Source organism: Giraffa tippelskirchi, chromosome 4 (assembly GCF_054371585.1).
Source record: "Giraffa tippelskirchi isolate mGirTip1 chromosome 4, T2T-mGirTip1v1.2.pri, whole genome shotgun sequence".
In the NCBI taxonomy this organism is placed as follows: Eukaryota; Metazoa; Chordata; class Mammalia; order Artiodactyla; family Giraffidae; genus Giraffa; species Giraffa tippelskirchi.
The window spans coordinates 157,010,492-157,026,872 of NC_137278.1; the positions used below are offsets into that span (position 1 = coordinate 157,010,492).

The following is a 16,381-nucleotide window of genomic DNA, read 5'->3' on the forward strand; positions in this document are numbered from 1 at the left end:
GCATAACAAGATGTTACATGTTCACTTTTTACCTCCTCCACTCAGCTCTAGTAGGCCAAATTTTTAGGGAGTCCTGATTCACTTTAATGAGACACAAATGTGGACTGTAGGTGAGCTCAGTGAACTGTGGTATCTTTCTTCTCAGCCATTTTAGTTGTCTGAAAAAATATGTGGAAACATATACACATGTACTATACTACAGCATAAAAATATCCCCAGATATAAGCATACAAGAGCCTCTTGATGGAAATGAAAGAGGAGAGTGAAAAAGCTGGCTTAAAACTCAACATTCAAAGATTAAGATCATGACATCCAGTCCCACCACTTCATGGCAAATAGGTGGGGAAACAATGGAAACAGTGACAGACTTTAATTTTCTTGGGCTCTAAAATCATTGTAGATGGTGACTGCAGCCATGAAATTAAGACATTCTTGCTCCTTGGAAGAAAAGTTATGACCAACCTAGACAGCATATTAAAAAGCAGAAACACTACTTTGCTGACAAAGGTCCGTCTAGTCAAAGCTATGGTTTTTCCAGTAGTCGTGTATGGATATGAGAGTTGGACCATGAAGGGAGCTGAGCACCGAAGAATCGATGCTTTTGAACTGTGGTGTTGAAGAAGACTGTTGAGAGTCCCTTGGACGTCAAGGAGCTCAAATCAGTCAATCCTAAAGGAAATCAGTCCTAAATATTCATTGGAAGGACTGATGCTGAAGCTGAAACTCCGATACTTTGGCCACCTGAAGCGAAGAACTGACTCATTAGAAAAGACCCTGATGCCGGGAAAGATCAAAGGCAAGAGGAGAAGGGGACAGAGGATGAAATGGTTGTATGGCATCACTGACTCTAGTGGACATGAGTTTGAGCAAGCTCCGGGAGTTGGTGATGGACAAGGAAACCCGACGTGCTGCAGTCCATGGACAGCAAAGAGTTGGACACAGCTGAGGGACTGAATTGAACTGAACTGATGTTGGGTGCATAAATATTGACAAAAGTTATATCCTCTTGTTGGATTGACCTTTTTATCAATATATAAACATCTTCTTTATTTCTTATTACAGATTTTTTTTCTTAAGGTCTATTTGTCTGATGTAAGTATAGATATCCCTGCTTTCTTTTGGTTTCCACTTTCATGAAATATTGTTCTGCATCCGTTTACTTTTGTGCTGTGTATGTCCTTAAAAGTGAAGTTAAATTTTTGTAGGTTTCACACTGTTGGGGCTTTTTTCTTTTTTAAGATGTATTCACCACTTTATTTTTAAACTTTAATTGAAGTATAGTTGATTTACCACTCTGTGTTTTTTGATTGGAGAAATGTCCATTTACATTTAAAGTAATCGTTGACAAGTATGGATCTACTATTGCCATTTTGTTATATGCTTTTTTCTGTTTTGAAATTCTTTATTTTCTTTCTTCTTCTCTTCCTTTGTAATTGGATGATTTTTCTGTAGTGATATACTTAGATTCCTTTCTCTTTTGTATATCTATTAGAGATTTTTGCTTTGTGTTTCCCATGAGACTTATAAAAATAGCTTTGTAGCAATATTTTTAAGGTGAATAACACTGAAGTTTGAAGGCATAATGAAGATCTCCATTTTACTCTTTCTGCCAAATAATATGTTCATAAATTTGGATTAGGTCTTCTTTTTTCTTTGTCATTGTATGGTTATATATATTTTGAGGTAAAAATGGGTTGATTTTTTTCAACTTGCTTTCAGTTTTATGTCCTCCCACTCATCTTTCTTGATATAAATTGCTTTTATTTTTGAATATTCAGATTAATGTGTTTCTAAATGTCAAAACTATATGAAAGCTATAGGAAACATTAAAATTATGATAGAAATGTCACTCCCCAATGGGAAAGATTTAAAAAATTATATGTGGAATACCAGAGAGAGTTTGTATGCTGATGAAATTAATCTAGCGATAAGGAAGAAAATAATGAGAAAGGGAGAGATGCTACCCGAGAAACTAAATATGTGTTTAAATTTTTTTTTTGAGATTATGAGAGATTGGCATCAGAAAATAAGAAAATAACACTTATACAGAGATTATTATTTCCCAATTACTATTAGAAGGATGTTGTATGGCATAGCTTATTTAACTCTCAGAATAACATTATGATATAGTATTATCATTAAAGCCATCTTATTAAGGAAGAAAGTGGGACCACAGATCAGTTCAATGACTTTCCCAAGGCTTCTCATGCAGTAGAGGACAGAGATATGATTTGAACCCACACAAAATGCTTTTATCTTCCCTGTGGTACATTCAGTGGCTTTTGAGGGCATCATTTCATGAAAGATGAATCATCAGGTTATAGAACGAAATGCGTGTGACCGATTTAATTGTTATTTAAAGGCATCCTTTGATCCTGTCTTATTTTGAAATTGTTCCCCAGGTCCAATTCCTGTGACTTTCATGTGAAGATCAGACAATACTACCAAGTCAGTGATGAGAAACCATTCAGCAATAACAGCATTCGTCATACTGGGTTTGACAAATGACGCACAACTAGAGATTTTGATTTTTGTCTGTTTGTTGGTCACATATATGTTAAGTGTAATTGGGAATCTGACCATAATTTCTCTCATCTTTGTGGATCCTCATTTAAAAACAGCTATGTATCTTTTTCTTCAAAATTTCTCTTTCTTAGAAATCTCATTTACAACGGCCTGTGTGCCCTCATACCTCCACATCATATCAAGTGGGGACAAATTTATCACCATCAATGCCTGCTTTAGCCAAATCTTTTTTATTGTCTTTTTTGCAGCTACAGAATATTTCCTCTTGACTGTGATGTCTTATGACCGCTACGTGGCCATCTGCAAACCCCTTCACTACATGACCATCATGAACAGCAGAGTCTGCAGGAGCCTCATTCTCTCTTGTTGGGTATCTGGATTCTTGATTATCCTTCCACCCCTTGGCCTGAGTGTCCACCTGGAATTCTGTGACTCTTTTATTGACCATTTTTTCTGTGATGCTTCTCCAATACTGAAGAATGCATGTTCAGATACATGGTTCATAGAGCAGCTGGTTATATTCTGTGCTGTATTGACCTTTATAGTGACCCTTGCATGCATAGTTCTGTCCTACATATACATTATTAGGACAGTTCTAAGATTACCCTCTGCTCAGGAAAGGAAAAAAGCCCTTTCCACGTGTTTTTCCCACACGATTGTGGTTTCCATCACCTATGGCAGCTGCATTTTTATGTATGTGAAACCTTCAGCTAAGGATGAAGTGGCCCTTAATAAGGGAGTTTCTCTGATGACTACATCTATTGCCCCTATGTTGAACCCTTTCATTTATACCCTGAGGAATAAACAAGTAAAGCGGTCTTTCCATGACATTCTTAAAAGGTTAATATTTTATTCAACAAAGTAGTAGAACAGTACACCGGAAACTCTAAAGTAACACATCTGTCATTGGTATGTGGATGGCAATTTGTGCCATGAGAGTGACATATTTGGGCAAGCATTAAAGAAAACTGAGAATATCTAAGAAAGAATCCTGATGGGACTAACATTATGTAGATAAGCATTTTTCTACTCCTCTGAAACTGCTAACCCTTTCTATATCTGCCCAATCTGCAATTTAACAATTCCACTTAGCATTCTCAAATTCATTAGTTTTGCACATGTAACCTATTCTGGACATATCACTGCTTTTTCCTCTTTGCAATAAAATCTGTTATGAAGTGCCTTTATTTTTCAAGAGAAGTACATCAACTTTCAGGAAATGTAAGCAGCCTTAATTTTAACTTTAAGCTTTTCAGTGTTGCTTCACAATAAATAATATGTTAATTTGTATAACTTAGAATGTTTTAATTTCCCTTCCTATCTGAATGTACTAAAATGATGATAGAAACAACTGGCCACCCCCTTGGCAATACATAAAAATTGTAACTACATAGTCTTTAGAGTTTATGGGTATATTTCCTTCTCCTCTAGTAACTTGTGTAAGAACACTTTAAAAAGGCAGATACCAAGCAAAAATCATTGGCTTAAAGCATCAGAGGGTGGTGAAACAGTAAAGATCTGAAAGTCCAGGAATCTGCAAAGGGCAGAACTGTTGAAGGGTGAGCTGAATGTATGTAGCTACTTTTGGCTTTTAGAGGTCTTTTCAGAGTCGTGGCTGTGGTGGGTTAATGGTTATTTCATATTCTTCAGTCTCATTTCCTCATCATGAGATGTAATTTACTTCCTCTCCCCTTTAACCTACCTGGGTCTATGTTTTTGATCATGAGAGTGTGGTAGAAGTGAAGTTGTATGACTTAAGAGATAAGAAGCTTTGCAACTTCTACCTTCTTTTCTGGGAACACTCTCCCGGGGTGGGGGTGGGGGGAATCCAGGTGCCAAATGAAAAGTCTGAAAACCTTAATCTTGCCAAGCGGTGAGGAAACCTAAGCTAGCGTCATGGAAAGACCATAAAAAGATGCCTGGGCAGCCCATCTCTTCCAGGCCTCTCAGCTGTGGTGTCAGACACCTGAATGAAGATGCCATTTTAGATAAACAGTCCACTGCAGGCCTCTTGTCATTCCGACCCAAGTTATTGTCTGATTATAGCTCAGTGACAGACTCAAGTGAGAACTGAAACTGTGTCCCCATAAAACTGAGTTCCCTTGCCAAGTTAATGATTAAACTCTCTATCCAAAACTTGATTTCCTTTCTTTTCTCACCCTTGTTCACTTTGGGACTGAAGAGTATCAAAGAAAAGGGGACAAGCAGGACCCCAAGGGGCACTCCAGGGTCAAAGCCGTTCTCTGTTCCATGTTTCTTGTTTGTAGAGAAAGGCATTGATCTCCTAGATCTTCCCTGAGCTCCAAAGAGCAGACTTGAGAAGTTACTAATTAGGGAGTGAGGGGATGGGGAAAGATAAACATTGCAGGAAGAGGGATCATTTCCAGGGCCCAAATACGGGCTCTTGTCCAACACTCAGAAATGAATTGTCTGAGGAGACATATGCACTAGCAAAGCAAGAGACTGTATTGGGAAGGGGTGCTCAGGCGGAGGGCAGGAGGGTAAGGGAACCCAGGAGGACTGCTCTTCCATGTGGCTTGTAGTCTCGTTTTATGGAGCTGGGATTAGTTTCTGGGTTGTCTTTGGCCAATCATTCTGACTCAGGGTATTTCCCGGTGGCACATGCGTTGTTTAGCCAAGATGTATTCCAGCAAGGAGGATTCTGGGAGGTGGCAGGACACATGGTATCTCCTTTTGACCTTTCCTGAGCTCTTCTGGTTGGCGGTGGCTTGTTAGTTCCGTGTTCCTTATTAGGACTCCTGTCATAAAATAACTCATGCAAATGATTACTCAGTCATTTCCTCAGTGCACAAATGCCTCCCCTAGAAGTCCTAAAGGTAGCTCTGGAGAATCCCCCTGCTCCTCATTTCCCTGCCTGCTTTTTTGCTTGCTTTCTTGCCACACAACTCTCAGCCCGCTGCCATCAGGCAGCTCACGGTCAGTCCCTGCTGGCCTCAGATTGCCACCAGCCTACACCTGGTGATGTTCCCTCATCTTCAGAGAAGATGATGAGAGGATATGGAGCCATATCAAAGGTTCAGAAACTGCTAAGGATCTTCTATTTCTGTTTTGTATATAAGTTCATATGTATTTTTTTTTTTTTTTTAGATTCCTCATGTAAGTGATATTACATGAAATTTGTTTTTCTCTGTCGGGCTTACTTCACTTAGTATAATAATCTCTAGGTCCATCCATGTTGCTGCAAATAGCAGTATTTCATTCTTTTTTTAATGGCTGATTTATATTCCATTTCCTATATATATATATGTCTTCTTAGACCAATTGTTTGTAGATGGACACTTGGGATGCTTCATTTGTCTTAGATGTTGTAAATAGTCATGCTCTGAATATCAGGGAACCTGTGTCTTTTCAAATTATGGTCTTCTCTGGGTAAATGTTGTGGAGGGGAATTGTAGGATCATATGATAACTCCATTTTAAGTTTTCTGAAGAAATATATTTTTTGGTTATTTTAGATGTATATATATGGGTTTCCCATAAAGAACCTGCCTGCCAGTGCAGGAGATGTCAGAGACATGGGTTGGATCCCTGGGTTGGGAAGATCCCCTGGAGAAGGGCATGGCAACCCACTCCAGTATTCTTGCCTGAAGAATCCTGTGAACAGAGGAGCCTGGCAGGCTACAGTTGATGGGGTTGCAAAGAGTCAGACACGACTTAGTGACTCAACGGCAGCAACAACACCACCTCTCTGCATGTCATCTGTCTCAGAAACCCAGGTTAATGTCTCCTTATTTTATTTTTCATGATTTGGCAAACTTGGTGCTGTGTTGGGGGGCTCCACCTGGTGGGATCTCAACACTTCACAAGGAGAAAGGATAGCTTCATATCCTTGGGGCAGGGAACATACCCTTCAGGGATGTTTGTGGAAATGATTAAAAGTGGAAAAGCTAATGTAATCAGTTCCTGTGAAGTTTTAAAAATATCATCTAATAGAAAGGATTTGAAATTTCTAACAACTCTAGTCAATAGGAGTAAATGGGAGCCAAGTTTGGAATTTAAAGCTTTCTAGTAGTACAAAAATTGAAATAAAATAAGAAAAGTGAATTTAAATTGCATATTTTCTTTATATCAATATATTTAGCATAATGCATTCATAATAATGTCATTAATAAACCATAATAAAAAGAATATGAAAAAGAATATGTATATATATTCATAACTTAATCACTTTGCTGTGTACATGAAACTAATATGATGTTGTAAATCAACTGTATACCAATTAGAAAATAAAGAAAGGAAGCATCAATTATCTGCTTGGAAGTTATGGCAGGGAAGATAAATCTAGAACATTTGATTATTTTTTTCTCCTCATTAGCATGAATATTAAAACATTATTTAATGTTCATCATTATTATTATAAAATATTATTTAATAGATACTGGCAAAAAGCATCTCATGAGAGACTTTCTTTTGCCAAGTAGTTCCTAAAAATGTTCTCAGAGTTCCTGTTGTAATTTCTTTGCTTACATTATAATGTCTGTTTAAATGATTCTCTTTGTAAAAGTATAAAAGTCGATATTTCAGCCAAAGTTGTCATGCAAAGCTCTATGCCTGACACTGTCCTCAAAGACGGGTATAGAGGAGAGTGCAAGGTATTTGAATTCCTTTCCCAAGTGGAACTTATAGTTGGTGGTAAGTGAGGGGAAGACAGATAATTTCAGAATTTGTTGATTACTAGGAAGAAGATGAAAAACAGCTGGTGCAAATTTTAGTAACTAAATGATGAGTGAAAGTGAAGTCACTCAGACGTGTCCGACTCTTTGACCCCATGGACTGTAGCCCACCAGGCTCCTCCATCCATGGGATTCTCCAGGCAAGAGTACTAGAGTGGGTTGCCATTTCCTCCTCCAGGGAATCTTCCCGACCCAGGGGTCGAACCCGGGTCTCCCGCATTGTAGGCAGACGCTTTACCGTCTGAGCCACCAGGGAAGTCTCAACTAAATGATGAGGGGCCTCACTAAATCTGATGATCAGGGGAGGACCTAGAAATAGGTGACCTTTGAACCAAGCCCACAGTGACAATGGAGAAGGCAATGGCATCCCACTCCAGTACTCTTGCCTGGAGAATCCCACGGACGGAGGAGCCTGGTAGGCTGCAGTCCATGGGGTCGCTAAGAGTCCGACATGACTGAGCAACTTCACTTTCACTTTTCACTTTCATACATTGGAGAAGGAAATGGCAACCCACTCCAGTGTTCTTGCCTGGAGAGTCCCAGTGACAGGGGAGCCTGGTGGGCTGACGTCTATGGGGTGGCACAGAGTCAGACATGACTGAAGCGACTTAGCAGCAGCAGCAGCACAGTGACAAGAGGCATCCAGGAGCATGCAGACAGGAGAAGAATAACCTAGGAAGATGGCTCAGTGTGTGCAATGGCTCAGAGCAGGGCTTCCTTGAGGATCAGAGAGAAAACCAGATATTAGGGAGTGGTCAGAGAGAGAATGATTGGAGATGGTTAGGAAGCGATGACTCATGAATAATAAGAAGTACTGTTGCATTTTAATAGGGAGATACATGGACTAATCTACCTTTTAAAAATGTCTCTCCAGCTTCCACAGAGGAAAATGTTTAGAGAGGGGATGAGAGGGTACACTGAAGATCAGTTGACGGAGAGGATGGGGATTTTGCTCCGTGTGCTGGCATTGGTAAGCTGTTGCTGGATTAGAGATGTATTTTAACGTAGAAAATACAGTATTTGCCGATGTACTGGTGTGAGGAAGAAGGAAAATAGGGAGCCAAATATATCTCTTAAGTTTTATATTGAATATCTGGCTGACATTGTTGCTAAAACTGAGATAAAGGGGAGGAAAATCGGTGGGAAACTGAAGAATTTCATTTTGTGAGTGTGAAAGGAGGCATTTGACATACAAAAAGAATTCATATATACATATTCTATCTATCGCATCACCATCATCATTATCATCACCTGAGCTTCAATAAGAATTAGATGTCACTGAAATAATGTGATTAGTAAGGTCACCTTGGGACAGTATGTAATATAAATGCAAGAGGGCAGTATGGTCTTTTATTTATTTATTTTTTTTTGATAATTTGTGTAAGAGAAGTACACTGAGGAGGGAGGACTGAGCTAAGGATTTCAAGGGTGTGGTAATAAAGAAGCTAAGAGTAAAAAAGAGTTTTTGAGAACCTGTTTAAGAGTAATTGAGTTTGAAATAAGTGAAGATTAATGAATGGTTACTGCATTTGATATCAAGGAAGTGACTATTTCTTTTGATAAAAGAATATTTGATGGTATAGTACTGTGAAGGCGAGATTGATGTAGAAAGAATAGTGAAAGGAAGGGTCGCTATTTAACATATATTGTTTCAGTTATGCAACATGAATATGATCTAGAGCTCTGCTGTACAATATAGTGTCTATAGTCAGCAATACTTAAAAATTTAAGAGTAGAACTCATGTTGTGTTCTTACCAGAATATAAAATCTAAATAGAGGAGTGGGAAACATTAATTTCTAAAAACAATCCAAGTACTTCCTGTGAGAAAGGAAGAGCAGGTAGGAAGCAAAGAGATGAAAACAGACTGAAAATTCTTTGGAGGAAATTTGCTGTTAAATGGAGGAAAGAAAAATATGGAGCGATAGATAGGCAGTAAGGTAAAATGAGGGTTTTTCTTTAAATTCTTATATGGAAATAATTTTAAATTTACAGAAAACTTGCAAAATTAGCAATTACGTCAAGAATATGTGAATATCCAGGTGTACCCATTGTTAATATTTTCCCCATTTACTTTGCTATTTGCTGTCTAATTTTCTTCATAATTCTCTTCCCTGATGGCTCAGATGGTAAAGAATCTGCCTGCAATGCAGGAGACCCGGGTTCAATCCCTGGGTCGGGAAGATCCCCTGGAGAAGGGAATGGCAATCCCCTCCAGTATTCTTGCCTGAAGAATCCCATGGACAGAGGAGTCTGGTGGCCTATAGTCCATGGGGTTACAAAGAGTCGGACACGACTGAGTGCCTAACACTTTTGCTTTTTCTCTTCATGATAATTTTTTCATGATATATTTGAAGGAAAAATATTTTCATCACGGCCCTTTACTGCTGCATCCCTAGACATTTACTGTGTAAGTCCAAAGAATTGATATTTACTTGCAAAATCAGAGTACTGTTTAGTAAATTTAACACTGATAAAATAATTTTACCTAATTCGTCACCCACATTTCCATTTTGCACTAACCCAATATTATAATTTTTTGTTCTCTTTTACCTAGTATCCACATTGGATAAAATATTAGATTTAGGTGTCATGATTGGCCGCTTATATTTGGTACATCATGTGTGTATATATTTTAAAGATGTACATTTTTGTAGAAAGCAGTTTCTCGTCACTTCCTTTTTTTTTTTTTTTCGTCACTTCCTTTTTTCAATAGAATTTCCTCAGTTTGCTTTTCTCTGATGATCCTTCATAGTTATATTCAGTTTATTTATCCTCGGCCAGAGTACTATCAGTTCAGTTCAGTCGCTCAGTTGTGTCCGACTCTTTGTGACCCCGCGGACGGCAGCATGCCAGGCTTCTCTGTCCGTCACCATCACTTGTCTATCACCGTTAGAGTACTGTTCCCATGGTATTTTATTGTTCTCAAAGGGACACTGCTGATCACTATGTCTGATTGCTGTCTGCCTTTTCCGTTGTATAATCATAACAGTTCCCTTAACTAATAAGCAGTCTATGGGAGTATACCTTATGACCATGCAAGTATTCTACTTCTCAACAAAAATTTCCCCTCAGTTTTGCATTTCTTGATGTTTTTTTTCCTGATTCAGTCTTAAGTGATTCTAAAAGACTGACGTTCAACTCTGACAATCAACGTGTATTTATTTGCTTATTCCTATAATAGATATAAAACAACGTCAGCCTAACTTTGCCCAAAATTTTGATTTTACCACCAAAATCTCAAACTTAGAACTTTCTTTTTTTAATAAAAATAGTTCAGGATTTATTTACAATTCTTCCTGCCCTCCTTTCAGACTGAGACTGAAGATGTATGGTTAGGTAATTTCTCTCTCTCTCTTATCTCGGTTTTATTGAGCTATAATTGACATATAACATTGTATTAGTTTTAGGTATATAACATAGTGATGATATTTTGCATATTTGATATTATAAAATGATTTCCATAAGTTTGGTCAAGTTTACCACTTCACATTTTTTCCATATTTCATTGTGGCTGGAAAAGATATTTGATATGATTTCAACGTGCTGAACTTTGTTAATAATTGTGGCCTATAATAATTAAAAGTTTATTAATAATTGTGTTTAATAATAATTGTGGTCTTTCCTAAAGAATATTCTATTTTTGCTTGAAAAGAATGTGTATTCTGCCCCTTTGGGATGGAAGCTTCAGTAAACATTAAGTCCATCTGGTCTAATGTGTAGTTTCAGTTTAATGTTTCAATATTGACTTTCTGTCATGATGATCTATCCATCCATGATTGATAGTGGGGAATTAAAATCTCCTACTATTATTGTATTGCTGTCTATTTCTCCCTTTAGGTCTGTTGGGTCCCGTGTTGGGTGCATAAATATTTACAAATGTTATATTCTTTTATTTGATTGACTTTTTAATCAATATATAAACATCTATCTCTTATTACAGACTTTTTATTAATGTCTGTTTGATATAAGTGTAGATACCTCTGCTTTCTTTTGGTTTCCATTTTAATGAAATATCATTCTCTAATACTTTCAGGCTGTATATGACCTTAAAAGTGAAGTGAAAGTTTTGTAGGCCTCATACATACAATTAGGGCTTTTTGTTTTTAAGATGTATTCAGCTACTTTATTTTTTAAATTGAGATATAGGTGATATACCACTCTATTTTGTTTTTGTTTTGTTTTTTGACTCTGGCTTTTGATTGGAGAAATGTCCACTGAAATTCAAAATAATTGTTAAGTATCAACTTAGTATTACCATTTTGTTATGTTTCCTTCTGTTTTGTAATTCTTTTTTCCTTTTGTCTTCTCTTGTTTGCTCCCTTTGTGACTGGATGATTTTCTGTAGTGATATACTTAGATTTCTTTCTCTGTCTCTTTTGTGTATCTATTACAGGTTTTTGCTTTGTGCTTACCCTAAGACTTATAAAAAAACTTATATTTGTAACAGTCTATTTTAAGTGAATAACAACATAAATTTGAAGGCATAATCTCAGTTTTATTCTTCCTCCAAAACAATATGTTGATAAATTTGGATTAGTTCTTTTTCTTCTCTGTCATTGTAATGGTTAAGGTATTTATTTGAGATAGAAATGGGTTAATTTTTTTCAAATTGCTTTCAGTTTTATGTCCTCCCTCCCATCTTTCTTAACTGAAATTGTTTTGTTTCTGAACGTCTAAATTAACATGTTTCTAAGTATCAAATCTCTGTGAAAACTATATGAGACATTATGATAGAAGTGTATGATAAATGTATGATAAAAATTGTATGTGGAAAACCAGAAAAAATTTGTATGCTGATGAAATTAATCCTGAGGTGTGGAAGAAAATACTGATGGAACAAATCTACCCAAAAAGCTAAAGGCATTTTTTATTTCTTGTGAAGGCTGAGTTTTGCATATATATTCACCAGTGAACTTAATTAATAAACATGTAACTTGCTAAGATTATAGTACCTATGTTATGTAATAAATCTAGTAATGCATGGAGTAAAGACTAACTTTTTAAATAAGAATTACAATTTATGTGTGAGAGAATCTGATCCATGAGTTTCTCATGCAGGAAAAATTTTGTTGCTGTGTTTAGATTTATTTTAATTAACAGTATTTCAATTTTCTATTTCTAAAAACATTTAGATATCTTCTTCTTTACATGCCATAGACAATTTCTAATCATCATATTTATTAACCCAGAATTATAATGTATAAAAAAGCTAAATGCATTTTTGAGATTATCAAATTGGCTCTAGAAAATAAAAAATTCCACTTATATAGTGCTTATCATCTCCTATGTATCATTGTAAGATTGTTATGCTTTATCTCATTTAACTCTCACAATAATGCTACAATGTACTATTATCATTGAACTCATCTTATTAAGGAGGAAATTGGGAGCACTGATTGGTTAAGTGACTTTCCCAATGTTGCTCATATAGTAGATGACAGAGATATGATTTGAAACTGCAAAAAATCCTGCTAGCTTCTGTTTGGTGTATCAGCTCTTCTGTGGTACATTCAGTGGAGTTTGAGGTCATCATATAATGAAAGATGAATTATCAGGTTATAGAAGGAAATGCATGTGATTGGTTTAAATGTTACTTGTAGTTATTTTGATCCTGTGATATTTTGAAATTGTTCCTCGGATCCAATTTCTATGTTTTTTATCTGAAGACTGGGCAATACTACAGAGTCAGTGATGAGAAACCATTTAGCAATAACAATGTTCATCATACTGGGTTTGACAAATGACCTACAACTAGAGATTTTGGTTTCTATCTTCCTGTTGGTCACATATATGTTTAGTGTAATTGGGAATCTGACCATAATTTCTCTCATCTTTGTGGATTCTTGTTTTAAAACAGCTATGTATTTTTTTCTTCAAAATTTCTTTTTCTTAGAAATCTCATTCACAATGGCCTGTGTGCCCAAATACCTCTACATCATATCAAGTGGGAACAAAACCATCACCACCAATGCCTGTTTCAGCCAGATCTCTTTTATGGTCCTCTTTGGGGCTACAGAATTTTTTCTCTTGGCTGTGATGTCCTATGACCACTATGTAGCCGTCTGCAAACCTCTGCATTATATGACAATCATGAGAGTAGAGTCTGGAAATCTTATCCTCTGTTGTTGGGTATCTGGCTTCTTGATTATCCTTCCACCCCTTGGCCTGAGTCCCTACCTGGAATTCTGTGACTCTGTTATTGACCATTTTTTCTGTGATGCTTATCCAATACTGAAGAATTTATGTTCTGATACATGGTTCTTAGAGCATCTGGTTATATTCTGTGCTGTGTTGACCTTTATGGTGACCCTTGTGTGTGTAGTTCTGTCCTACATATGTATCATTGGATGATTCTAAGTTTATCCTCTGCCCAGGAAAGGAAAAAAGTCTTTTTCCATGTGTTCTTCCCACATGATTGTGGTTTCCATCACCTATGGCAGTTGCATTTTTATGTATGTGAAACCTTCAGCCAAAGATGAAGTGGCCATTAGTAAGGGAGTTTCTCTGCTCACTATATTGTTGCCCTTGAGAAATAAATTTCTCATTTATCCCCTGAGAAATAAACAGGTTAAGTGCTCTTTCTATGGCATTCTTTTTTTTATTTTTTATTTTTTTTATGGCATTCTTAAAAGATTTGCATTTCATGCAAAGAAGTAGTAGAACAGCATACTGGGAATACTGGGAATTCAAGCTCAAATCGTGCTCTCACTCCCCCTGCTGCAGCAGGGTCCCTAATAGAGCCTTGCCTGAAAAAAAAAAAAGAAAATCAAAGATATATCATGAGAATGTAGATGGAAATTGAAGTCATGAGAATGACACATTTTGATAGGCATGAAACAGAGTTGAGAAGAAAGAATGCTGAAGGACCCAGCATAAGGGCATGAGCATTTCTCTTCTTCTCTGAAACTGCTAAAACCTCTCTCTTCTTAATTTGGAATTCAGCCAATTCTTCTTAGTCATTTCAAATATGCGTCTCTCATGAGACTTGTGTGTCACTTTTGGTATGTATCACTTCTTTCCCATTTTTGCTATACATTCTATTTTGAGGAGTCTTCCCTTTTCAAGAGGAAAATACATGAACTTTCAGGAAATGTAAAGCTCTCTTCTTCCTCAGACCAGCCTTGTCAATATGTTGCAATATAGCCTTTGAAGATTATTGATAGATGTCCTCCTTGAGTAATTGCTCAGAGAACAACTAGAAAAGCCAAAATACAACACAAAAACCATTGGCTTAAAGTAATCAGGTTGCTGCTGAAACAAGATTCTGCAAATGGTGGAACAGTTGAAGAGGCAGTTGATTGTATGCAGCTACTTTTGCCCTTAGAGGCATTTTCAGATTTATGGCTGTGATGGATTAAAGATTGCTTCAAATTATTTAATGTCAGCTTCTCCATCAGGGCACAAAAGTTTTCTTTTCTCTGTTTTGGCTTGGCTGGGTTTATACTCTGCTAATCTATAATCTGTGATGAGAGTGTAGTAGAAGTGATGCAACAATGGTTGATCAGTCTACAATAGCCCCACCACTGGGGTCCTTGAAATTAACTGTCATTTCAGGATTTTGGACCATCTGCAATTGACATTTGTGCACCGATTGACACAAAGCCACCCAGTAATCAGCTGGTAATCAAAATATGTGATGAACATTTTACATACTCAAGTGTTTATAGCTGATACTCTGAATGTCTTTTGGAACTAAGTGTTTTAAGTAGGTGAAATATTTCTACTGTTTATATGGGATGTTCCCAATAAGCAACTCCCACCATTTGGATAATGGTAATGATATGAATGCATAACCTGAGTGCATGACCTATCAAGTGGTTGATGCATATAATAAATAAATATAAATGAAAGCAAATGTGCTCAAGAAAATCATCCAAATAATTTTACAGACTGCTCTCCAATCAAGTAAGTTAGTCTTTTTTTCCTTTCTTTGGTAGAGGGAGGTATTTATCTGTTATTCATTGTGATAAATGAAGTTCAGGCATTTCCTTTGCAATACATGGTAGGAAATATTCAGTTCTAGAGAAAAGTGAAAGTGAAAGTCCCTCAGTTGTGTCTGACTCTTTCGACCCCATGGACTGTACAGTTCATGAGATTCTCCAGGCCAGAATACTGGAGTGGGTAGGCTTTTCTTTCTCCAGGGGATCTTCCCAACTCAGGGATGGAACCCAGGTCTTCCTCATTGCAGGTGGATTTATTACCAGCTGAGCCACAAGGGAAGCTCCCCAGTTCTAGAGAAACATACCACTAAAATAGCACTTTTTCTCCACTCCATTTCATAAATTACATTCAAGCAACAACTGCGTTAGAATACAAATAGATATGAATGACATTTTGCATTTTGACTAAAATGTCTTAGTTTTGAACACATTCCTGAAACTTTGATAGTAGCGTCTAAATTTTTTTGTAGGACCAAAGTACTATTTATTTATTTGGCTCTGCTGGGTCTTAGTTTATGGTGCATGGGATCTTTGATCTTTAGTTGAGGCATAGAAGATCTAGTTCCCTGATCAGGATTTGAACCTGAGACCTCTGCATTGGGAAAGCAGAGTCTTAGCCACTGGACCACCAGGAAACTTTCAAAGTGCTGTTTTTAAGTCTTACCCATAATTACCATTTCTTTCCTTTCATTTCATAATTACCAGAGTACATGAAAGTAAAATTTATATTCTTAATAAAGTAGCAGACTGTTGTATGATTAATATTTTTGTTTACTGTTTTCGCCATTTATTTTAGTTTAACTACTACCTTCTAATTTGCTTAACACGCAAGCATTTGAATATGTCTTTTAAAAGGGTCTTCAAATTTGTCTTTTGTGTGGCCAGTCTTCTGAGGTGTTCTTTTATTTTATGATCATATTTAAATGTCTGATTTCTTAAGATGTAAAATTTGCTTTTCTGTCTTGTTTCAGGGTTTCCCCAATGGCTAAGTGGGTAAAGAATCTGCCTGCAATGCAGGAGACACAGGAGACTTAGGTTCGATCCCTGGGTTGGGAAGAACCCCTAGAGAAGGAAATGGCAACTCACTCCAGTATTCTTACCTGAAAAATCCCATGGACAGTGGAGCCTGGCAGGCTGCAGTCCATGGGGTCACAAAAGTGGATATGACTGAGCAACTGAGCACATCTTGTTTCAGCATTCTTGGAGATATCTATCTTTCT

The 16,381-nt window shown here is 36.9% G+C and overlaps 2 protein-coding genes across 2 annotated transcripts; both read left to right on the forward strand.

Annotated features, from left to right (window-relative positions):
- Positions 1–2,455: 2,455 nt before the first annotated feature.
- Positions 2,456–3,391, forward strand: LOC145547476 (olfactory receptor 6C2-like). Its single transcript, XM_081597117.1, has one exon. The coding sequence runs from the start codon at positions 2,456–2,458 to the stop codon at positions 3,389–3,391; it is 936 nt and encodes a 311-aa protein (XP_081453243.1).
- Positions 3,392–12,912: 9,521 nt separating this feature from the next.
- Positions 12,913–14,317, forward strand: LOC145545679 (olfactory receptor 6C2-like). The gene is given in 2 exon segments (XM_081590505.1): positions 12,913–13,807; positions 14,256–14,317. Coding segments are annotated over 2 exon segments (957 nt in total).
- The last annotated feature ends 2,064 nt before the right edge of the window (positions 14,318–16,381 follow it).

Bases quoted from the DNA above. Each gene is read 5' to 3' on its own strand.
- LOC145547476 (XM_081597117.1), top strand. From the start codon at position 2,456: ATGAGAAACCATTCAGCAATAACAGCATTCGTCATACTGGGTTTGACA.